Below are 24,334 nucleotides of genomic sequence, written 5' to 3'. Positions count from 1 at the left end.
AACCTTCAGAAATACATAATTTTGAAACTCTCTTCAGACTGGCTTCCATTATTATAGCTCATAATAATAAATAAAGAACATCTGTAAGTTTCATTTTCCAATGTTTACAATACCCAATCTCCTAAAGAATTTATGGGCTAACCGTATTGTGATTCCTGAAACTAATTTGTTTAGTGAATAAGAACGTTTAAAAAATAAGTTTACGGTGTTATTTAGAATGCCAAAGATCTGTATCATATGTAACGTTTAATCAATGTTACACTTTCTGTGTGTCAACATTTTCCCACACAAAGGCTTTTAAAATTATACTAAAATGTTTAAAAACTAAATAAAATTAAAAATAAATAAAAAAAGACAAACAAGCAAACCTTAATTTGCCAGATGTTAAGCCCTCATTTTCTGCCCCGATCCTTCTTAACGAACTGCAGACGTGGACTTTTCATTTCAGATTTTCACACTGGAAGTGAGTGGACCTTTAGTTACTGCTGCCCGGCAATGGTTATTATCTCACTATCACGGTATGAAAAAGTCAGTGGAGGTAAGAAGTCTCAAGCTGCATTATATTGGATCTTGACTATGCTGTTAAGAATCAGGACTACACTGTGTGAGTTCCTTATGGCTTCCCAATATCATACCTGCATGTAAATACCACCTGATATTCATAAACACCTGCATGTAAATACCACTTGGAGAATCAGAGTCGGTCAGGTGTATCCTCACAGGTGACGTAATTATTCAGGAAATGAGAAAGAGTACTTGTTCTGCTTTCATTTTATTTTAATTTTTTCTTAATGATTTGAAGTTGTTAATAGGTTATCTGAATCAGTGGTCCATATACTATTTTTTTCCCCTGCCCCTTCGCACTTTACAGATCTTAGCAACATGACCATTAAACATTGTATGTTTCTTCATGAACTGAACGGGGCCACCTCATTTCCTGTCACTTCATGTTGCTGGCTCATCCTATGCTCCAGCCATGATGAACCTCTAACAGGTTCCAGGATATTCCATGATCTGTCATCACCCCGAGCTTTAGCATACGTTGTTCACTTTATTTGGAACGCCCTTCCCCACTCCAGGCAAACTCTGACTTACCCACTGAGTCCTGGAGCAAATGTAATTTCCCCGGTAAAGCTTTCCCCAATACTCCCAGAGTTATCTTTTGCCCCCTCTGGGCTTCTTCTGCTCTGGTTCATATATTTAAAAAAAATATTTATAAAATCCTTTTATTCCCACCAGACTGTGATCTTGTCAAGAGCAGGGACCAAATCTTATTCACGGCTGTGCCTTTTCTATGCCTAGCACAGTGCCTTGTATACAGCACGTTTTCAAAAACATTCAATGACTAAATGCATGAATGACTAGAACAGAACAGAATAATGGGAGAGAATAAATGCACTAGGAGGATGCAAGCTCTCCTGCAGCCCACAAATGAAATAATCAAGGGTGGGCAGAAACGAAAACAGCTGAATCGCCCAGAACAAAACCAGGAATATGGCAGACCTAGCTATTACTAGGGCTAGACTTGCACTGTCAAATCCCTATTAAGGAATAGTTGATTAAGAATAAAAGTATAACTAATAACTCTACGTGACAAATGTGTATACACTGAAGTGTTTTCTTAAATTATTTCGTATGTACGTTTGTATGACTTAGCGCTTCTCAGATGATTCCTTGGTTTTCTTGGCCTCAGTTTTACAGTGCAGTGAGAAATCACTGAGATTAGAAATAGCCGAGCATGTGTGAACCTTCCTGCCGGGTGGTGCCACCCAGTATCCAGCCTGGACCAGTCCGTGGGCTGAAAGTTCTTTAAGGAATCTGATCTTGGCCTTTGCTGCATAACCTTTTTCTTAACCTGAAGTAATAACAAGGCTGATCTTTCCATAGACATCATCCCTAGTGAACCTACCCACAGCCTTCCCTTCCTAGCTGAGATTTCTTACTCAGCTGGCGTCCAAACGTACTCCACGCCCACACTGTTTCCTCTTAAGGGAGAGAGGCTCACAGAAACATAATTCCATTTCAGAATTTCTTCAGTTGAAAAGATTTGTGAAATTCTGAAAAATATATCTAAAAGTGAGAACTTTGTTGCATACAGGAGCTTAAACATAAGTTGAAAAAATTAATTAGGTAAATTTGAGGAAAAAATGGAAATAAAAATAGATGTTTTAAAAATTCCCTTAAAACATTAAAACTCTTAATAGCCATATAGGATTGTTTCAATAGCAAATGGTTGATCCTCAGAGTATGCAGAAACACATCTGAGTGGTATGTCAGAACCTTTATAGGGTTTCCAGGAGTCTCAGCCTCAGAAAGAATGTTAATTCCATTTGAACAAGTCAAACAATCTAAAATCAACTCAATTCAACAAACACTGACTTAAACTGACCAAGCTCTACTACATCCCTGTAGTACTTTATGGCCACAAGTCAACTGATCAACCTTCTCAGCCTCTTGTTGCCTTATAATTTCTAAAGTGAAACTGTTGAGTTGTCCTCGAAGGGTAGTCCATGGACGCCAGGGGTCCGTGAGCTCAAAACTATCCTCATAACAGTAAATACTAAGCCATTACTTGCATTTTTCACTGTGTTGACATTTGCACTCATAGTAAAAGCAGTGGTGGGTAAAACTATTGGTACCTCAACTGGAACCGAGGCAGTGGCACCAAAGGGTACCAGTAGTCACTGTATTCTTAGTACCACACACTTGTAGTAAAAACAAAAATGCCAGTTTCCCTTAAGAATGTCCTTAATGAAGCAGTAGAACTTATTAATTTTACTATAACTTGACCCTTGAGTGTAAGTTTTTAAATATTCTGTACGACAAAACGGGAAATACAAAGCGCTTCTGCTGCATGCCCAAGTGTGCTGGTGTGATTGTGTGAACTGCTAGCTGAACTAGCTGCTTTTTCATGGCATACCACTTTACTTGCAAGAATGACTGACAGACAAACCATGATTATTCGGACTTGGGTATTTGGAAGATAATTTTTTAAATGAACAAAAACGAGCTGGCCACTTCAAGGAAAGCAACTGACAGTATTTGTTGCCAATGATAAAATTCGAGCTTTCAAGGGAAAATTAGAATTTTGGAAAATCAGTAACCTTCATTGCGAGTTTGACTGCTTTCGAAAACTCAAAGACTCTTCTGAAAAGCTGGGTAGTAATATTAAAGAACATCTTTTTTGTACTGTATAATGAAATGTGTCAACATTTGGAAGATGCGTATAACTCAGTCAGCCAGTATTTTCCAAACGACCAATGTATGATGTTATAAAATTTAGTATAGTTACAAGATCCATTCAAACAGCAAGAGAAACCAATATATTTCATTGTAACAGAGTAACCAAAATCTCATTAATATGGCTTTAGATTCCATGTTCCAGCTAAACCTTAAGAAACTACCGCTTGTCTAGTTTTAGTGTAGCATTAAAAAGGAATAGCCACAATTACCTGAAAGGGCTATGAAAATATTCCTTCTCTTTCCAACTGACATATCTGTATGAAGCCAAATTCTCTCTATAAACGTCAACCAAAACAACATATCTTTTTTTTTTTTAACATCTGTATTGGAGTATAACGGCTTTACAATGGTGTGTTAGTTTCTCTGTATAACAAAGTGAATCAGCTATACATATATCCCCGTATCTCCTCCCTCTTGCGTCGCCCTCCCACCCTCCCTATCCCACCCCTCTAGGTGGACACAAAGAACCGAGCTGAGATGTTAAAAAAATAGTAATAATAATTTGTATTCAAAACAAAAGAAATAGTGTATGCAACAAAAAACCAAAAATGCAAATTAAGGAAAATATCCATTGTGCTGGCTTTTTCTGATAATCCACTTGCCCATGTTTAAAAGAAGAAATAGCACACCTAAGGAGAAAGAGAAAGCCAACAGAATATTTCAGGGAAATAAAATTTTCAAGTGAAGAAACCAAAGAAAGGGGCTTCCCTGGTGGCGCAGTGGTTGAGAGTCCACCTACTGATGCAGGGGACACGGGTTTGTGACCCGGTCCGGGAGGATCCCACATGCCACGGAGCGGCTGGGCCCGTAAGCCATGGCTGCTGAGCCTGCGCGTCCAGAGCCTGTGCTCCACAACGGGAGAGGCCACGGCAGTGAGAGGCCCGCGTACCGCCAAAAAAAAAAAAAAAAAAAAAAAAAGAAACCAAAGAAAAACAGGTTTTAAATCTGTATTTGCACTTGGACTTGGAAGATCTCAGTGTCAGGAATAACAGGGTGTAGCTTCTTTTTTTTTTATTGAAGTATAGTTGATTTACCATAGTATATTAGTTTCATAACTTCTTTTTAACTATGGGAAAAACCACCAGGAAATCCAATGTGAGGTGATAGATCCCCATCTTACTAATTCTAAAGGGGAACCTTATGGCACCACAAAGGCATGGAAATACCCCAGAAGTGCTCACATGCACACACACCGTCATACTAGTCACACTTTTTACTAGAGAGATTTTCCTAGAATATATGTGTTTTTTAGAAATCGTCTTGTTTCCCTTTCGTTAACTTGGGCTGTAGGAATGAAAGGTGAAGCTAGTGTAATGTCATGATGCATTTGTTCGTAGCCTTCTTATACCACAATCTTATGGAAAAATGGTCTGAGAAGGGAAAGAAAATCATTAATTTTTTTTGTTTCCATTTACAATTTATGCCCCCAACTGTTTCTCAAATGGGTGTGAAGTCAGAATGATCCTTGTTACTTGACCAGCTGGGAACTAAATTATCCTTTGAAAATTAAAAAAAAAACCACAACCTATCACAACAGATTGAATGTAGAAGCATTTAGGTGAATCCAGCTATATTTTATTAAGCCAGACATGAAAGAGATTTGCAAAGATGTAAAACAATGCCATTATCAGTAATTTTTCAAACACTGCTTTTCAAAAATTATACTATTTTTTTTTTTTTTTTTTGCGGTACACGGGCCTCTCACTGTTGTGGCCTCTCGCGCTGCGGAGCACAGGCTCCAGACGCGCAGGCTCAGTGGCCATGGCTCACGTGCCCAGCCACTCCGCGGCATGTGGGAACTTCCTGGACCGGGGCACGAACCTGTGTCCCCTGCATCGGCAGGCGGACTCTCAACCACTGCGCCACCAGGGAAGCCCCATGACTCTTTCTGAATTATGGTTTTCTCAGGGTATATGCCCAGTAGTGGGACTGCTGGGTCATATGGTAGTTCTATTTGTAGTTTTTTAAGGAACCTCCATACTGTTCTCCATAGTGGCTGTACCAATTCACATTCCCACCAGCAGTGCAAGAGGGTTCCCTTTTCTCCACACCCTCTCCAGCCTTTATTGTTTGTAGATTTTTTGACTATGGCCATTCTGACCGGTGTGAGATGATATCTCATTGTAGTTTTGATCTGCATTTCTCTAATGATTAATGATGTTGAGCATTCTTTCACGTGTTTGTTGGCAATCTGTATATCTTCTTTGGAGAAATGTCTATTTAGGCCTATTTTTGGATTGGGTTGTTGGTTTTTTGTTATTGAGCTGCATGAGCTGCTTGTAAATTTTGGAGATCAATCCTTGGTCAGTTGCTTCATTTGCAAATATTTTCTCCCATTCTGAGAAATGGAAATAAAAACAAAAATAAACAAGTGGGACCTAATGAAACTTAAGAGCTTTTGCACAGCAAAGGAAACCATAAACAAGACCAAAAGACAACCCTCAAAATGGGAGAAAATATTTGCAAAAGAGATTCTGTTTTCCAACGACCTCATCAGAAAAGTATTAACCCCTACCCTGCCAAACTCATGGGGCTGGTGTGAGTTCAAATGCGGTACCACATCTCCTAGATATGGAAGATTCTGATTTACAGTTCCTACACAATGTAAGATTACTATAAGTATGCTTTTTTAACGGCCTTATGTTGATTTTATTTTTAAATGTTAAGTGACCTGCAAAGAGAGAGTCTGTACATGCTTAAATTCAATCTTAACGGTATCCAGTCTTGTATCACAGCTATGTGATAACGATTGGGACAGTACGATTTCATTTTGAGAATTCCCATGCACATGTGAAAACCATACCCTGACTTTTTTTTTCCATTTAAAAATTCCTTTAGGGGCTTCCCTGGTGGCGCAGTGGTTGAGAGTCCCCCTGCCGATGCAGGGGACACGAGTTCGCGCCCCGGTCCAGGAAGGTCCCACATGCCGCGGAGCGGCTGGGCCCGTGAGCCATGGCCGCTAAGCCTGCACATCCGGAGCCTGTGCTCCGCAACGGGAGAGGCCACAACAGTAAGAGGCCCGTGTACCAGGAAAAAAAAAAAAAAATCCTTTAATTGACAGGTGATTGTATAGAATACATAGAGTAGCAATGCATTTTAGAGTATATAATGTAAGTAGAAGTAAAATGTATGATAAAAAATAGCACATGAGAGAGGGGAAAAGGAAGTATAATACTATTAAGATTTTTTGTTTTGAGACACGTTTTATAAATTGAACTGTAATTATCAGGCAATAAAATTCACTAACTTTAAGTGTACAATTTGACTTCTGACACATGTATACATTCGTGTAGCCACCACCACAAGCAAGATATATAACATTTCTATAACCTCAAAAAGTTCCCTTTGCTCCCTTGCAGCCAAGTCCCCTCCCCCAAAACCTTAGGACTATGACAACCATTGACCTTCTTTCTATCACTGTAATTTTGTCTTTGCTACAAGTTTATAGAAATGGAATTATTATAAAGTATGTAGTCTTTTATGCTTGGTTTCTTTCACTTAACATAATGGTTTTGATATTCATACATATTGATGTATATATATCCGTAGCTCCTTCCTTATCTATGATGAGCATTTGCCATTTTATGAACATACCGTAATTTGTTTACAAAGCCATCAGGTGATGGACATTTGGCCTATTTCCAGTTTGGGGCTATTATGAATAAGGCTGTTAGAAACATTCAAGTATGCATTTATTTGATATGCTGCTTTCCATCCTTTTACTCTTAACCTATCTGTTTTTACATTTGAAGTGCACTTCTTGTTGACAACCTATATTTTAGTTGTTGCTTTGTTATCCTCTGACAATCTCTGGCTTTTAGTTAGAGCTTTTGGATTATTTATATTTAATGTATGATCTTATACTTTACATAATATATACATAAATAGAAGAACACCTTGACAAACTATCAAAAGTTATTCAACAATCCACAAAATAACCAAACAGAACTTCTAAAAATTATGTATGTGGTCACTGAAATGGAAAACTAAGTGGGTGGGCTAATATCCACTTAGTTTTTTACAATGCTGAAGAGACAAGTAGCAAACTAGAAAGTAAAAGAGGCAATATGAAAGAGAGGTTGAAACACAGGGAAGATTGAGACAGAGAAATTCTCACATACATTTATTTGATATTCTAGAAAGAAAGAAGAAAAAGCTATATTCAAAAAGAAAATGGGGGGCTTCCCTGGTGGCGCAGTGGTTGAGAGTCCTCCTGGCGATGCAGGGGACACGGGTTCGTGCCCCGGTCCAGGAGGATCCCACATGCCGCGGAACGGTTGGGCCCGTGAGCCATGGCCGCTGAGCCTGCGCTCCGCAGCGAGAGAGGCCACAACGGTGAGAGGCCCGCGTACCGCCAAAAAAAAAAAAAAAAGAAAATGGGCTGAGAATTTTCCAGAACTGATAAAATATATGTATCCTCAGTACAGAAAGTGCAACAAATTTCAAGCAGGATAAATAAAACAAGACACTCACGTAGACTTACCATCATAAAACTGCAGAGCACCAAAGATAAGAATAAATTTTGAAAGATAAACAGAGAAAAAGAACGTATTACCTACCAATGAATGATAATTACACTGACAACACACTTTTCAACAACAAAAATGGAAGCCAGAAAACAATCTTATCTATAATAGGCTGAGGAGAAAGTAACTGTTCTCCTTGAACTGGTAGCCACTTAGCCCTCCACTTTAAAATGATGGTGAAGTAAAGACTACTTTGATTTTCTTTCTTTTCATTTTTTTATACTCCAATAGATCTTTATTGGAGTATAACTGCTTCACAATGCTGTGTTAGTTTCTGTGGTACACCAAAGTGAATCAGCCATATGCATACACATGTCCCCATATCCCCTCCCACCCTCCCTATCCCACCCCTCTAGATGGTTGCAAAGCACTGAGCTGGTCTCCCTGTGCTATGCTGCTGCTTCCCACTAGCTAACCATTTTACATTCCATACCCTAACATTTTTGAGTTTCTCTCCTAAAGAATCCTGTTGGAAACACATTCTTAGGAGAAGGGATTTGAAAATATTTTCAAGAAAGCTGGAAGCAGAACCATTAAGATGGTATTACAGAGGAAACACCGTATTCTTGTTTTACTTACTTTTCGGAGGGTCGTAACAATGCTCCATCCTTGGTCCACGTATATGTGGCCTCACCGGGGGTAACAAGCTCACACAGTAGATTGATGACCTCCGTCCTTCTTGTAATGTAGACTGTATTTCCAATCCTTGAATGTACTGTTTTATTAAAAGAAATCGAGGTGGGCTGGCTTTGCCTCAAGAGAACAGGTCCCTTTGGCTTGAACGTCAGCTTGCCTGAGTTTTTCGAATTGGAGCTTTGGGGCACACTTCCCGTTTCCCCCCTTAGGTGAGCCGTGGGAGGCGCCTCTCCCAGGATGCCCCGCCACTGCACGTGTGCAGACTGCGCCTTCGCTAACTCGGCCACCAGCTGATATATCACCTGGGACGCAAGGTCATCACTGACCTCTCCGGTCTCCATGAGCTGACTCATGTTCCTTATCAGTTCATCAAACTGGGCGGTATCCATGCTGTAGGCTCCCTGTTTAACTGCAGATTCAAACTGCTTTTTCTCAAACTCCCAGGAGTTGGCGTTTCCTGCAGAATGGCTGCAGTGGCCCAACAGAGCTCGTAAGAGAGGCTGGTGATGAATTTGGCCATCGTCCAAATAAAGCTCATTTTTGTTACTCCACTTCTGCCTCATCTTATGCCATGTGGCTCCCAAATTATTGGCTTCATTGTGGTCCATCCCAGGATATTCCCTTGTGTGCCCTCTGAGGGTTGGGGGTGCAATGAGCCGGTTGTCAGTGCCAATGAGTTTGAGCACCACTGTCTCTTGGGCAGAGCCTGCAATACACCGGTACATGCCGATGTCGGGGGCTGCAAGGCTGTGGATTTTTAGTGAGCCTGACTTGGTGATGCCGAGTCGTTTGGAGTTCTGCAGACAATGGCCATCCTTCTCCCACTGGATCAGAGATTTCTGGAATCGTCGCACTGGGCATTTAATAATCACAGATGTGTTGGGCAGCAAATAGGCTCTGCTCCCGACGGTCAGGTTAAGGCGCTTCTCTTCCCTTGTCTGAATGTAGACTCTCTGGACACCAAGGATCTGAGGACCCTGCTTGCCAAGGTTGGTCTTCATCTCTGGTTGCATTTCTGTAGGAAAAAAAAAAGAAAGAAAAGAAAACACAAACATCTCAATGATGAAAACTTTTTGACTGTAATCTTCCAAGGCTGGCACAAGTCAACAAATTCTTTTTTCCTCTTTTAAAACAGTTGAGAACTAAAACGTAAGTAATGATATATATATTATACATCCTTAGATGGGGGTAAATTTCACAATTATCTGGTACTTGAGCAGCAAAGAATGCACGTTTGAATGAATTGCATGGAAGCATGTAAATTATTTTACAAAGCTCTGGTTTGGGGAGGCATGAGGTTAAGTGGTTAAATGTTTCCATCAGTAAGGGGATGTCTGATATGTGGGGCCTCCACCACCTAGGGGAGGAGGCCCCTGAGAATCTAGTACGGCTTGGCCAGGGGTACCCCAAATCTGAGGGAGGCAGTGATTGGGGAGATGAGTGAATGCGTTTGAAGGATCTGAAAAGGAGGATGAAGCCGGCCAACTGCAGCATATAACCCAAGCGGGTCAGTTCAACTAGCTTGGGGGCCTAAAGAAGCAAGTGATCAAAGAAAAGGTAGGACAGGCACTTGGAAGCCAGATGAATCTGAGTTTGGATCTTAGCGCCATTTGCACAAGTCATTTAACCTCTCTGAGCCTCAGTTTTCTCACTCATAAAATGTGGGTAATGTTAGCACCTTCGTCAGAGGAATGTGACAGGTTAGAGCGTTTATATCAAGTGCACTTAAAAGCTCTCATATATGACTAATGTCAGCGGACAAAGGCAGGTCCAGCCAGCAAACAACAGGGCAAGCTGAGACGGATCAAGGGTCAGCTGACTCTTGCTTGTTCCTGGGCACTGGCTGCAGTTAATGGGCTAAGGCCAAAGACGACACTCCTCAGATCCCATCCCCCAAGAGCCGTGGCTCTGTCCACCTGCGGGAAGGAAGGCCTCAATGCGTCCTAGGGTGATTCTGAAGTGAGTAGGGGGGCTTGATGCAGGTGGGAGACTGATTCCTCTTTGAAGATGTACTTAGGTCCATGGGCAGATGGTGGAGCGTGGGCTAGAGGGCCTGGAAGGAGGAAGTGACAGAAGAGAGACTGGATCCATGGAAATGGCACTGTGGAATTCAGGTCATGAGACGGGGTAGGGGGGAGGGTGGGAATCAGAACCTTGGAGGACCCCGGTTACGGCTCCTCCTGGTTGTAGCACTGGCAGGGATACGCTGGGAGGAGAACCAGATTAAGACTCTGCTTAGACGGACTTCTCAGGCCCTGGGCGCGAACTAGAGTGTGTTCACCAGTACCCTGGTTTGCCAGAATAACTCCTGGACTCCTCTCAGGTGGTTCATGATCCCTTTAGAGTCTGCCTGCCTGCTGGGGTGTGGTGGTGCCCGTAAGTTCAGAAAAGCAACAGGGTTGGGTGCATAACAACAGGGTTGTGGTAGAGAATGTTCTAAGTGAGGGACAGGCATAATGAGTTTGCATGCAAATCCCACAGAGATGCAATTAATAGGCCAGGCCCCTTGTCCACGGTTCTGCCCGCGAATGCTCCCCTCGGCTCATCTCTAAGTGGAGCGGGGTGGCCTGTCATGTATACACCTTTCCCTAGTGGGACGCAGACCCTTCACAGAGGGTGTCAAGCTCCCCTCAGCCAGTTAAGGCATACAGGTTTTCTTTCGGTTGGCAATATAGAGTTTTGGACTTACCGCTGTTCAACAATGATCAAAAGCAGGAGGATTCCTGGTAAACTGACGGTTCATCTATTATTATAGGCAGAGATGCTATGCCAAATACTTCACAATCTGCATGGTGAGGGTGCAGTCAACCAGAGCAGATGGCAGCTGTAGCACTGGGCCAGGTCTTTGCAGTGTTCCCTCTCCCAACATCGTTACACTATGAGGAGGTCAGACGGCTCCTGGCAGGAGGGTCCCAGCAGCTGGGAGACAGTCGTGGGGTTCAGGCAGAGGCTACTTACTAACCATTTGGGAAGTATGTCCCTACTTTAACAACCAGTCACAACTCTGGTGTGTGGCGTTTCAATATCAACTCTGACTGGGCAGTGGCTCTCAAACTGTGCCACACATTCAAAACACCTGCTATTATTGATTTTTAATCTCAGTACCCTGGGTCCCACCTCCAGAAATTCTGACTTATGGGGAACAGCCTGGGCATCAGACTTTTTAAAAGCTCCCCGGGTGACTGAAATGGGCAGCAAAGGTCAAGAACCACTGCCCCGGAGCGTCCCATTGCATTAACTCAAAGGCAATCTGAGGGGACGCTACTGGTGGAGAGAGAAGGGAAAATCAGAAAGAGCATCTGTGTCTTCTGTGTGAACCCTGCCGAAGCCTTTACACCTTGTGATGTCTTCTGGAAGGAGGAGGCAGGAGGATTTCTCTGTGGTCTCACCATCAGGAGCTCTTATACTTTCCTCTGAGTAATTAGTCCATTTCCTGCCCGATAAACACTGAACCGTGTAATCGACCAGGTTGCCTTTTCCAAGATAGTCATGTCGTCAAGTTTAGAGCTAAATTTGTGCCCACACGTAACAGAAGTGCAAAATTCAAGACATAATCCTATATTAGCCTTGTTTGTTTTCCTTTTTTATCACTCACTGGTTTCTAATTTTACTTATCTGGTTGCATTTTATGACTACTTGTCACAATGCACGGTATGTATGTATGTCTACACACATATCCATGATATCTACATATATGTGTTTATATGCACCTATAAAGATCTCTTTTTATTATCATTTAAAAGGATTCAGTTGAACACCCTGTCTGGTCATTAATCCCTCAGTGGCGGACAATGGGAAAGATAAATGTGCACGTGGATGGCTTTGCAACCTGTTCTTCAAAATCAGAGTTTAAGCTGGGTCAAAGTCAGACTTTTGAACTCATGCAACTGAGAGAGAGGTGTGGAGACAGACTCTGAGGGCTGCTACAGATGAGGCCATAGCTTGAACGTTCCTGCTCTTACTGGGAAGGTGCAGAAGCCCACATGGGGAATGCAGCACAGGCCTGGCTCGATGCTTCAGGCTGGAGATGATCTGAGGCTGGTATAAGCCCACACAGCATCCTGTGTGGAGATGGGTTCTAATTGCCATGGAGATGGTTTCTAATTACCACGGAGAAGGGTTCTAATTACATTCAGGTCCACTGGTAGCCAGATGTCCCTCAGCTGAGCTTGGGGCTTAAAGCAGATGGGACCTGACTCCTTCCAAAGCAGGCTGGGGAGTCTGCAGGTGACAGGCAGTGTTCAGCCTTGGTAAAGGCCCTGCCCATGGCTGGGTGAGCCATGAGCAGCTCAGCCGCTCCCTCTGGCTGCATGCCCATCTGCTGGAAGGCAGGCCCTGTGGCCCCAGCTCCATTCCCAACCAGGCCTGTTTAGCAATTCCTCACGCTGGGTATGCAGCAGTTCAGTTCGCATGTATGCCTGGGGAGGGGTCTGGGATCAGGCTCTGCCATGTCCCACGGCGTGGGCCACTTCCTCTCTTGGGACGCCTGTGAGTTCCTCTGGAGCAGTGCCTGGAGCGTGGCCTCATCAGACACAGTTCTTGGGCAAGAAACTGGTCTGGTTTTGGGTGACTGCCTCCTCCTGCATCCGGATATGCCCCCAAACTGCCACACTGGACGAGCCTGATGAGACGGAGAGTGGCCAGGCAGCGATGGCATCCTCCTGGAGGGCCTGCGGCCAGTGCGAGGGTACCAACCCATCCCTCCACTCTCCCACTGTGCTGGATATGAGAAATGCCACATCTTTTGGCGTTTCTAGAAAACGAAGAGATCTTTCTTCTGGAGGTCCTCCTTCTGGCCTCAGTGTCAGCCTGCCCTACCCAGTAAAGGCCAGCCCTGGTGCCCGAGGCCGTTTATCGCAATTGCCTACTCGTGTCCAGCCCTAATTCCAGTTGTGTCCCTGCCACGACGCTAAGTCTTGGCGCCATGCCAGGTTTCTGCCCCAAGCCATCTGTGCTGGATGTTTCCACTTGGTCTCACCATCACTTGACTCCTGCCACTCCCGAATGGGCTTTGGCTGCAAAGCAGCCTCTAAGCCTTCCTATTACCCTGTGGAACCCAGGCCCCTCAGAACCCAGCCCTGGATGGGGCTGCTTGGTTGGTGCTGGCCTGCATTGCTTCCACTGGCATGGAGGATCTCATAAGCCCCTCTGGAGCTCTATCAAGAACCCGGGCAGCATTTTTTCAGATTCTCTTTAGGGTAGAAACACAGGCAGCTGAGAGGAGGCTACAAGGGATGCTATAGGCGGGACTGGTTAAATGGGCTGTGAAGTCCCATGAAGATTACACAGTAAGTGTCTCATCAGGCTGAAGGAATGGCTTCCACACTTGGTTCTCATGCACTTTTCAACCGAGGGTAGATGAGCTTCTGCTCACAGCACCGCACTAAAAGCTCTCAGGGAAAGGCCACCAATGGTCCCCTAGTGACAAATACAATGTCCCTTCAGTATTCGTACTTGACCCTTCTAGGACACATGGCGCCCGTAATCACTCAGTTCATGGAGAAGTCTCGCCTCCCTGCCATTTCTTTCAACCCTCCTTCTGGTCCTTTCCCACCACTGTTCGTTGCCAGCATGCTGCTGGCTGTCGCTACCACCCCTCAGGTGTCAGTGCTTGGCCACTTCCTCCCTTTCTCTTCTTGCTCTAAACTTTTCTTTGGATGATCTTGTAGTTGTAACTAACAACTCTAGGTTGATGCCTCCCAAGTTGATCTGTCTAACCTAGACCTTTCTCTAGAGCACAAGATCTAATAGTCCACTGCTGACTGGAAATCTCTTCCTGCTACTTCAAGTTTAAAATATTGTAACCTAAACACTTTATCTCTGCCTCCCTAACCCATCCCAACAGTCCTCCTCTTCCTATATGCCCTAAGTTAATGGCTTCATCTTCTACCAACCTCCTCCAGGCAGATTCTAGAGGCATCTCGATTTTTCCCTGTCCACTGGCATGCTGGCCCTTCCTCTCACAGACTCACAGGTCGGTGAGACTGTTACTATCCATTCCCAACTCTGCATTCAATGATGCCACGTCGGCAGCCAGAAACCAACCATGACGGGAGCATCTACACCACGGAAATCAGCAAAGGTAACAAATGACAGCAACCTCTCCCTCCTCGCCACCCACCTTGCCCCAGAGCTGCTTGTTAAACACTGACAAGCACACCACTGTCCTTTTCGCTCCCAACTCTAGCCAGCCATCAGGTACTTAGATGGGACATCTGAAGCACTGTTAGAATGTGGCCTCACTGCTTCTCTCCTCACACTCTCTCACCTAGAGATCGTCATATCCCCTTGACTAGACTCCCTGCCTGCACTCTCATATTTTTCCAATATATCCATATATGAAGCACTATTGACAATAGCCAGGACACGGAAGCAACCTAAACGTCCATCAACAGAGGAATGGATAAGGAAGATGTGGTACATATATACGATGGGATATTACTCAGCCATAAAAGGAATGAAATTGTGCCAGTTGCAGAGACGTGGATGGACCTAGAGACTGTCATACAGAGTGCAGTAAGTCAGAAAGAGAAAAACAAATATCGTATAATATCGCTTATATGTGGAATCTAGACAAATGATACAGACGAACTTATTTGCAAAGCAGAGACACAGATGCAGAGAACAAACATGTGGATACCAGTGGGGGAAGGGAGGCTGTGATGAATTGAGAAACAGGGACTGACACATATACACTACTATGTATAAAACAGATATAATAAGAACCTGCTGTATAGCACAGGGAACTATACTCAGTGCTCTGTGGTGACCTAAATGGGAAGGAAATCCAAAAAAGAGGGGATATATGTATACGTATAGCTGATTCACTTTGCTGTACAGTAGAAACGAACACAACATTGTAAAGCAACTATACTCCAATAAAAATTAATGTAAAAAATATATCTAGACAGCTGTCTGAGTAACTAAACCAAAATAAAATCTGACTATGTCACTTCCTTCTTTGATAAAATCTAAACTCCTCATTATGGGGCTCAAGATGCTCTACAGCTCACCTCTCAAGCTTTCCCTTTCACCATAACCCACCTTCAACCTCAGTTCTAATCCTATGGAATTGCCTGCAGTTTCCCCAAACATACCACTCCATTTGTCATACCCCACTTTTGCCGACACTGTTCTCTTTTCCCAGATTCTCCTGTGTCCCGTGTGGATCTGATGAATGGACACAGCTTTCAGAATTCTGCTCAAAGCTTCCTCCTTTTTGAAACTCTTCCTCACATCCCCCAGCTGCAGTGAGCACTTCTGCATCCTTTTATGATATCATTGGCACTTTATTCTCCTTATTTGTTTATATATGTCTCTCTCCTACTAGACTATGAGTTCTTAGAGACAAGAGAAGGGATCCTTTTCATTTTGTATCATAACATCTAAAACACAGTAGCACTTGATGAATGAGTCCTGAAAGAATTAATAAGGAAATGCTATCCCCTGACACTGAAAACAATATATGCCCAGGCAGAGAGATCATCTCTGTCCTTGGGGAACAGCATAGTGTCTGGTACATGTAAACAGGAGTAAACAGTAAGTAAGAGTAAACAGTAAGAGAAAACTCTTACTGTTTATTGAATGAATAACAAATGAATGACTGAGCAAAAGATAAAATAAATGTCTGCTGTTGGATGCTGCAGGAGGTGACACAAGCCCAAGAGGGGTGCTGGCGAGGTAGCCCTGTGCCTGTCTGGGTTTCCAAGGGCTACAGCTATGTCAGGCAGGCAGGGGTGGGTGCTACTGGAATCTGAGAAGGCATAGAGGAAGAGTAGAAGCGCTCTATAATGAGAGCTGAAGAGGCAGACGGTGGGCTGGTACAAGGAGGAAGACCAAGAGCTGGAGAGAAGCGAGTGGGTTTGAGATAACCTGGGAAGGGGATGAGGCATATGTTTCTTGACATTTTCATCATACAGTACGTGCCCGGGTGCCTCCCTTCCCTCAAAAAAAAAATTTTTTTTGGCCGCACCGTGTGGCATGTGGGATCTTAGTTTTCCGACCCGGGATCAAACCTGCGCCCCCTGCAGTGGAAGCGTGGTCTTACCACCGGACCACCAGGGAAGTCCTCCAACTATTTTGATGTCAGTACTTGGGTGAAAAATAAGAATTCTTTAAAACCAGGAGCCATAATTGAAAAAAGTGTAAACTCAAACACTATATTCCTATTATCTTTTGTTTTCTTTAGATGCCTGATTGGAAGCCAAGACAGGTAGGCTTTTAACAGCAATCTGAGGATGATCCAAGCCTGACATATTTGAAAAGTATGTCTTTGGGTACAACTCATTATAAGTGCTTTGGAGGCCTACACTGAAAAACTGTCCAGAGCTACTATCTAGCTACCCCATATAAATTTATACCCTAGTAAGCCAGAAGACACAACACTAGTTACTCTGTTACATTTTATCCTATCTTAAAGCTATAATAGGAATTAAAGTGGTAACGACATTAAAAATAACTAATACTTTTGAGCCTATAGTATGTGTCCAGCACTGTTTCTAAGCACTTTCTAGGCATTAATTCTCAAAACAATTCTATGAGGTAGGTACAACTACCATTCTCATTTTATAGATAAAAAACTGAGACTCACAGAGATTAAATAACCTGCCCAATGTCACATGATGAGATCCTGATAGAAATGAGATTTGAACTCAAGTTGGCTTAACCACATTGTCATATTACTTTTCAGAGATTAAGTGCAACTGAGAAAGATTACTGGGAAAGGTAGGGTTTGTACTGGTCCTTCAAGAATGGGAAGAATGTCAGTTGCTAGATATGGCGGAGGGAAGAATTTAAGCAAGGGGTAAAAGCTGGAGGTGGGAGAATGCAGGGAAGGTCTGGGGAGAAGCAGGCAGGGGGACTGTATGGTGCACCACCGGCCTCTAGGGGGAGCTCAAGACATCTTGCCCCCCCTCTCCCCGCCCTCCATCCCACTGCACATTAAAAGGGTCAAAACGGGGAGCAAGAAGATTCTCTCCTCCATAGAGGATGGGTTTTACTTAAACTCAAGGCACTGATTAGGACACATTTCTAGAAGTGGAGCCTTGACAGGGAATAAAGATCACAGCGTATCTGGGCTTGATCTTTCTTGTCTTCACACCTCTTCCATAACTGAGGGATTATGCCTATAAGGAAGACCATACTTTTCCAGTCTGGTGAGCAAAGGGGGTGGATGTGACATGAAGGAGAGAGGACAGTCAGAATAGAGGGATAAAAGATGAGTTTATCCACAGAGAGATGGGAACTTGGGGCCAGTAGAGTGGTTATGAAATAGCTGCTATGATGAATTTCTTGGGAATTCTTAGGAATAGGAAAAACACCCACACATTATTGCCCAGGTAAATCAGATAGCGTGAATATGAAGTATGTCTAATCAGGATGGTGGTAGTATTTTCTTCAGCGATCCCAGTAGCTCAGGTCAGGGAACTAAAAAACAAGCAAATAAAAATCACCTAAAAGGTGATGTCATCCTAATTGCTTTGAGACATGACATTATGGATTCTTTTAAAGGAGATTTCATAAAGTACCTAAGCCTGCGTGTGATCTGCAGTGGTAGGTCAGAAAGTATGTATGACAAGAGATGTTCAGTTTATATCTAGAAAGATGGAATTCTGCTTGAACTGACATGGTGAAATGCACTGATTTTGTACACTGTTAAAAATATTATGTATGCACATTTGTTAAATACGCACACAAACCGATCTTTGTATCATGTTTGTTCTTTGCGTTATTTTGGTTAAAATATAAAAGAGGTTGCTTAGGTTTTAAAATCATGGGGATGTGATAAATGACCATGCTTTATTATCTGAAACAGTCAACTCTGTGAAATAGGAGCCCTACTCAGCTGTTATCTGATCTGTGATACAAGATAAAATCATTAGTTCCTTCACATCCCCTTGTTCTCTCAACTTATCCTGTGTGTTATCATTTATATACATGGTTGTAATTAAAGTTAAAAATGATGACATCGTAAAAAAAGATCACCTAAAAGGTAACCCACCAGGGTTGAAGGTGAGCAGGGTGATGGAGGTAGTGGGTTAAGGAAGGGCATAGTGATCTGACTCTAGAATTGGTTAAGTGAGTGATAAGGAAATGCCAGCCAAGAGGAGTGGTTTCTAGTGCAAGAGCAGGAAGTTTGGGGACAACAGGGAAGGAAGAACCAGAGGGCACAGTGAAGCATTAACTAAACAAGCAGGGGCCAGGTGGGGAACGGTAGAAGAGCAGGAAGCTATTTAAGTACCAAGAAATGAGGAAGTCTAGGGTGTCACCCTGCCAAGGGGATGGCTGTCAGTGAAACTGACCATGTTGGGAAATTGGGATATCAGGGTGTGAGAAAGTCAACCGCATGGATGCTGGCTGTCCTACGTGTTGGCAGATGTTGGAGAGAAAGAATGGACCTGGTGGTGGTGTGTCCTGGTGAAAGGCAGAAAGGATGCTGGAGGTCAGCACACGATGCATTTGAAGGTGGGATGAGGGTGGTGTACGTGCTAAGTGTGTGATGACAGAGGGAGAATGGTGCAGAGGCAGGAGGGGTAGGGAGAATGGGTCTGTGCCAAGCTCATCCCATTGGCTCTGATACGGTGGTGGGGGGAAGAGGATGCCATAGGAGCGTGCAGAGGGAGAAGCCAAATTTATGCAAGCCAGGGCCATCGATCCAAGGGGATGGCATCAGGCCAGGCTACAGCTGAAGTGGAGGCCCAGCTCGGGGTGACTTGGCTGGGCTGGGAGAATGCATTCCTGTCTCTTGTCTGCTTCCATGACCTACATGTTGGCAAGCTAGAGAATGAGACAGGGTCAAGGGGAAATATGACTGTCTTTTTTTCCTGCTTTTTTTTCCTCCCTAAAACTTATCCTTTTACTCTGCTTTCTACCGTATGCCGTAACAATTTACAATTTCATCTTCTACCATATTGCATGCCCTAATAACCACGATGTATTCCCACATGTTATTCTGTTATTATTTTAGAGGAAGCTGCCAGAATTTAATCTCACTCTCCTCTAAGACAGTTTATGGTCCAGCCACGTTGCTATGCAACCACCCACAATTAATAAAAATCAGACAGGTAAGCAGCTTGAAGCATGACACTGAGCCACACGCCACAGACATCCTTGAATTCCAGGATACGATAAAACTTGGGGATCTCGAATCTTTGGAATCTCAAGATTTTGAAAACTTGTTCTCAAAGAGTTCCCGGGGAAAAAGAAAGAATGTTGTCTATGAATCACCACAGAGAGGTGGCTAAGAGCGTGGGCTCAGGAATCAGACAGATTTGTGGTCAAAGAGGCCAAGAGGCCCAAATGGCAGCTACAGATCCTTGGTCAAATCTCGGACCTTCTCTACGTCTTGGATGCCTCATCTCTCAATGGGGATAATACCTGGCTCACAATGTTGCTGGGGACTAAATAAGACAGTGCAATAATGCCTGCAAGGAACTCCACAGAGTAAGTGCTCAATAAACGCCATGAATGCTATGACATTTTTTAAAGTTACTATCATTTTTCTTACTTGGTAAGTTTCTTCAGGAAAGTTTCTGGTAAACTTAGTATATATACATACATATACGTACATACATATATGTACGTATATGTATGTATATACACAGGATGCATTTGTTAAGCGGATGGATATTTCTTCAAACTGACTTTTCTTAGAGCTGTATCTTGGTCTTCAATATTATACCATTTGCCGCTTATAACAATCCTGAATTCTGCTTGATTTGCTTTACCTACAGATTAGAAACGTGTTGCTCTATAGAAGATGAAGCCACACGGGGAGAGGAACAGAATCGGCATATCTGGTGAAGCGTGGACTTTCCATACTTACTCCTGCACACAGGCATTCGGCAAGATCTCGCAAGAGGGGGCCCAGGAAGATGCCTGCACACGGTCTCACTGAGGGGGACACGCCGGCCTTTGGCCGTCAGCCTTTGGCATACCTGCTGTCTCCGCTGGGTTCCAACACCACAACTGACAGAACACTGTAATGAGAATTGGGCGACAGAGTCAAACGGAGTGTGAACAGACACATCCCCTGCAGCAACAGCAACGTCTCCTACAGTGAAACAGGAGGGGTGTTACGTATGGGTGCACCAATAAGTAAGCATTTCCTAGGCTTGGACATCTTTTAGGAGATGGAGATTTTCCCTCACCCCACCACTCCCCATCACTCCCCTCCCCTCCCCTCTGCCTTTTCTTTTCTCTCTCCCCTTCTTCCCTCCCTTCCTTCCCTTCCTCCTTACTTTCTTCTTTCTTTCTTTCTGAGATAGTAACTAATTTCTAGTGATTTATTATCGTGCGGTTTTATGGTCTTGTAATTGATGTCTAATTTATTTTTTAGATGTCTAATCTATTTTATTTTTTAGCTATTTATTAATATAGTAGGATGACTTTGCTTTTTAAAAACTGACATAATATAGACAATAATATGGTATTAACTTTGTATGGTGACTAGAATTATTGTGGTGATCTTTTCATAATGTACACAAACATTGAATCACCATGTTGCACACCTGAAACGAATATATTATATGCCAATTATAGTTCACTAAAAAAAAATTAAAATTAAAAAATGACATACACCCATGATCAAGAATTCAAGGAGTAGAAAAGTATAAAAGGAAAGTTTTTGTTTTAAAAAACACCCAAACTGCTCTACGTAAAAGAACATTAATATTTGATAATCACTGTGTCTATAACATTGATATTTGGTAGTCATAATTACATGTGTACATGCAATTTTAATTTAAAATTTTACTGCAATTTTATTAGGTATATTAGAAAAAAATAAACTAAAATAAGATTAAAAGAGTTGCTGAATGGCAGATTTTTTTCCACTATTAAGTGATTAATTCCCAAAAGAACTCTCCGAAGTTAACAAAGAAGATGAAAGAAACCAACAAGAGGTTTGGGTAGTTATTTTTACTGACATATTTTGACTTAACGAGAGTATCTGGTAAGCACATTTACATTTCCTCTCACCCATCTCTCCTGTGCAACATTCAATTTGTTTTTGTTAAATTATTTAGCTAACGTCAAGATTTTCTGATATTTACGTTCTGTTCTGAGATGCAATTGCTGGTTGATTACTCTTAATTCTGTAAATGAATTTACGATCCATCTTCCATCTTTTTTCACCAGCATCTGTGCCTTCCTGGATTTTTTATCTTTATAGTCATCTTGATGCTTCATCATGGCCCTGCAAGGTTTTCGAGACGGGCTTATGGGTATGTGTGCTCTGACTGCCTCTCTTGCCTTTCCACATGAAGAACAAACAGGATGAAGAGAAAACACCTGGGTCACACTTCCTTTCCTTTTGAACTGTGCAGACACTGCTTCACTGTCTTCTTGCATCTAATGCTACTGTGAAGGTGGAGGAGGCCAAGCAGGGAATTTTTGTTGTTTATTTGTTTGCCTTTTATGCTCAGAGGCCTTTGGCTCCTTTCTTTACCAATGAAGTTCAGCACCTAAGCAGGCTATGTCTTAGTGGGTCATACTTTAGTGGCACGTGGTATACCATTATGACTTGCAAATTAAAGCTTTTATTAAAGGAAACTAATTCCCCTTATCTCTGAATATTTTTCTGTTCCATTCGTTTTGTTCTTCTCACAAATACCAATCACACTTATGTCTAATCTCCTCTCTGCCTTTCCATATCCATCATTGCCTCTAAAAACCAATTTTACATCTTACTCTTTTTCATATCATTTTACATGAGTTATTCCAGCTTGTATACCATAGCTCTCTGTTTCCAGTCGTTTTAATTACTTTTTGTTGCTTGTAAAGTAACTTTTACGTCTGCTGTCTAAAGTTCTTCTTTTCACTTTTTTTCCCTGACTATTCCAAGTTGTCTTTTCATCTCCTTCTGTTGACTCATAATCTCTTTCTGAACTCAAACCTCATTTTAAAGCCACTTTCCCCCCAGACATCATGACTATAATTTCCTTGGGAGTATGGAGCCTGTTTTTCAGAACTTTTCTCTGGGTAATACCTTTGTGATACTATGCTGTTCCTATGACTCTTGCTTCCTGTTCCTTTCCCCACACCTTAACTTCTTTCTTCCCCTTCAATTTTTTTCCCCCAGTTTTGATGCATAGTTTTTATGCTGGAGCTTTTTTTTTTTTACATCTTTATTGGCGTATAATTGCTTTACAATGGTGTGTTAGTTTCTGCTTTATAACAAAGTGAATCAGTTATACATATACATACGTTCCCATAGCTCCTCCCTCTTGCCGGAGCTTTTTTTTTTTTTTTTTTTTTTTTTTGCGGTACGTGGGCCTCTCACTACTGTGGCCTCTCCCGCTGCGGAGCAGAGGCTCCGGAAGCGCAGGCCCAGCCTTGCCGGAGCTTTTTAAACGCAGCTGGCTGTTTGGGAATACCACGGGTTTGGGGAACGAGCTAGGGCATTTCTGTAAATTGGCTGTCTTCAACAGTCTGTCACCAAATTTTTATTTCCTTTGCCCATATATCTCTTCAGATGTTGGCATTGGAAGGGTCGGTGTGACTCAGGGAACAGCCTCTTAAGTAACTTGTTCACTGTGTAATCATCCAGTGATTGCTGCCCTCCTTCCTCCACATCACTCCATTTCTGCAGCCTTCCTTGGCTGGGAGGCCTAAACATGTGGCTTCTCCTGCAGCTCCATCTCCCCCACGGCTCTGCAGGGACAATCACAGTGTTTTCAGGGGCAGCGCATGGTCCCCCATCTAGTGTCTGTAATCAAAGAACCGTTGAGTAGGCCTTTCAGGACCATCACACTTACTCCTAGGGAAATCTATATCCTGCTCGTGCCTGAGGAAATCTTTGTCATCCCTCAGCCTTCCCTCCCTCATTTTGGTCCAGATTTTACGGTCTTTGGCAGGTGTATCTCATAATTGATAGTTTGGGTTTGTGGCCATTTCATTGTTCATTAAAGACAGGATGTTCCTGCTCTTTCATCCTCTTTGTGGGTATTTTGTTGGGTTTCACAGAAGGGGAATGGAATTTTTTTAAATGCCTTTATTGTCCTCTTTAACAGAAAGCCCTAATTATTAATAGTTTTTCAGGGCTTCCCTGGTGGCGCAGTGGTTGAGAGTCCGCCTGCCGATGCAGGGGACACGGGTTCGTACCCCGGTCCGGGAAGATCCCACATGCCGAGGAGGGGCTGGGCCCGTGAGCCATGGCCGCTGAGCCTGCGTGTCCGGAGCCTGTGCTCCGCAACGGGAGAGGCCACAGCAGTGAGAGGCCCGTGTACCGCAAAAAAAAAAAAATAATAATAATAATAGTTTTTCAGTACAGAGGGAAGCTTTTTGTAAGCTTTTGAACAAATAATTAAAAATTACCATTTAGCAACTTATGATGTATTTTTTTAACACATCAAATCATCATCTAGGAGTTTTCCATAGAATATAAAAACAGTAGTTACATAATTGCCAATCACTACTCATAAGCCATTTCTCCCCATTATGAATGGGAAGACCATTTGTAAACCCCTCTTCTGGATGGAGGTCTCACGTGACCTTGTATCTGCTAAGTTCAAGGTTAGCGTGCCATTAGAGAAGGTTCACAGCTGAGACAGCAGAGAGGACAGAACCAGTGCCATTAATTATGACTCACAAAACAGCAACTTTATGCCAAAGCTTCTATGATTTATTCCATAGAAATATGGTAGATTCCTCTGGAAGAGCTCATGGGAACAACATACCCTGAGTTCTTGTAACTTTGGAACTATTTGCCTGCGACCTTCAAACTTGAAGATCAGTTGGGCAGGACAGAAAATCCTTGGTTCACATTTCCTCTTTTAGTACATTAAAGATGTTGCTCCATTGTTTTCTACTGTGAAGTGGTATTGTTGCGAAGTCTGACGCTAACCTGATTTTCTTTCCCTAGTAAGTGACTTGGTCCTTTTGCCTAGAAACACTAACACATTATTCTTTAATCTTTAACATCCAGTGTC

The 24,334-nt window shown here is 42.9% G+C and overlaps 1 protein-coding gene across 1 annotated transcript in view; it reads right to left on the bottom strand.

Moving 5' to 3' along the window:
- The window catches only part of ADAMTSL3 (ADAMTS like 3), a 368,709-nt gene that overhangs the window by 50,054 nt on the left and 294,321 nt on the right, over positions 1-24,334 (bottom strand). The window contains 2 exon segments of the mRNA XM_065871391.1: positions 8,349-9,420; positions 20,230-20,383. Coding sequence (XP_065727463.1) covers positions 8,349-9,420; positions 20,230-20,383 — 1,226 coding nt within the window.

Source organism: Phocoena phocoena, chromosome 2 (genome assembly GCF_963924675.1).
Source record: "Phocoena phocoena chromosome 2, mPhoPho1.1, whole genome shotgun sequence".
In the NCBI taxonomy this organism is placed as follows: Eukaryota; Metazoa; Chordata; class Mammalia; order Artiodactyla; family Phocoenidae; genus Phocoena; species Phocoena phocoena.
Note: the sequence above shows the minus strand (reverse complement) of the source record. Positions and strands in the feature narration are given on the sequence as shown.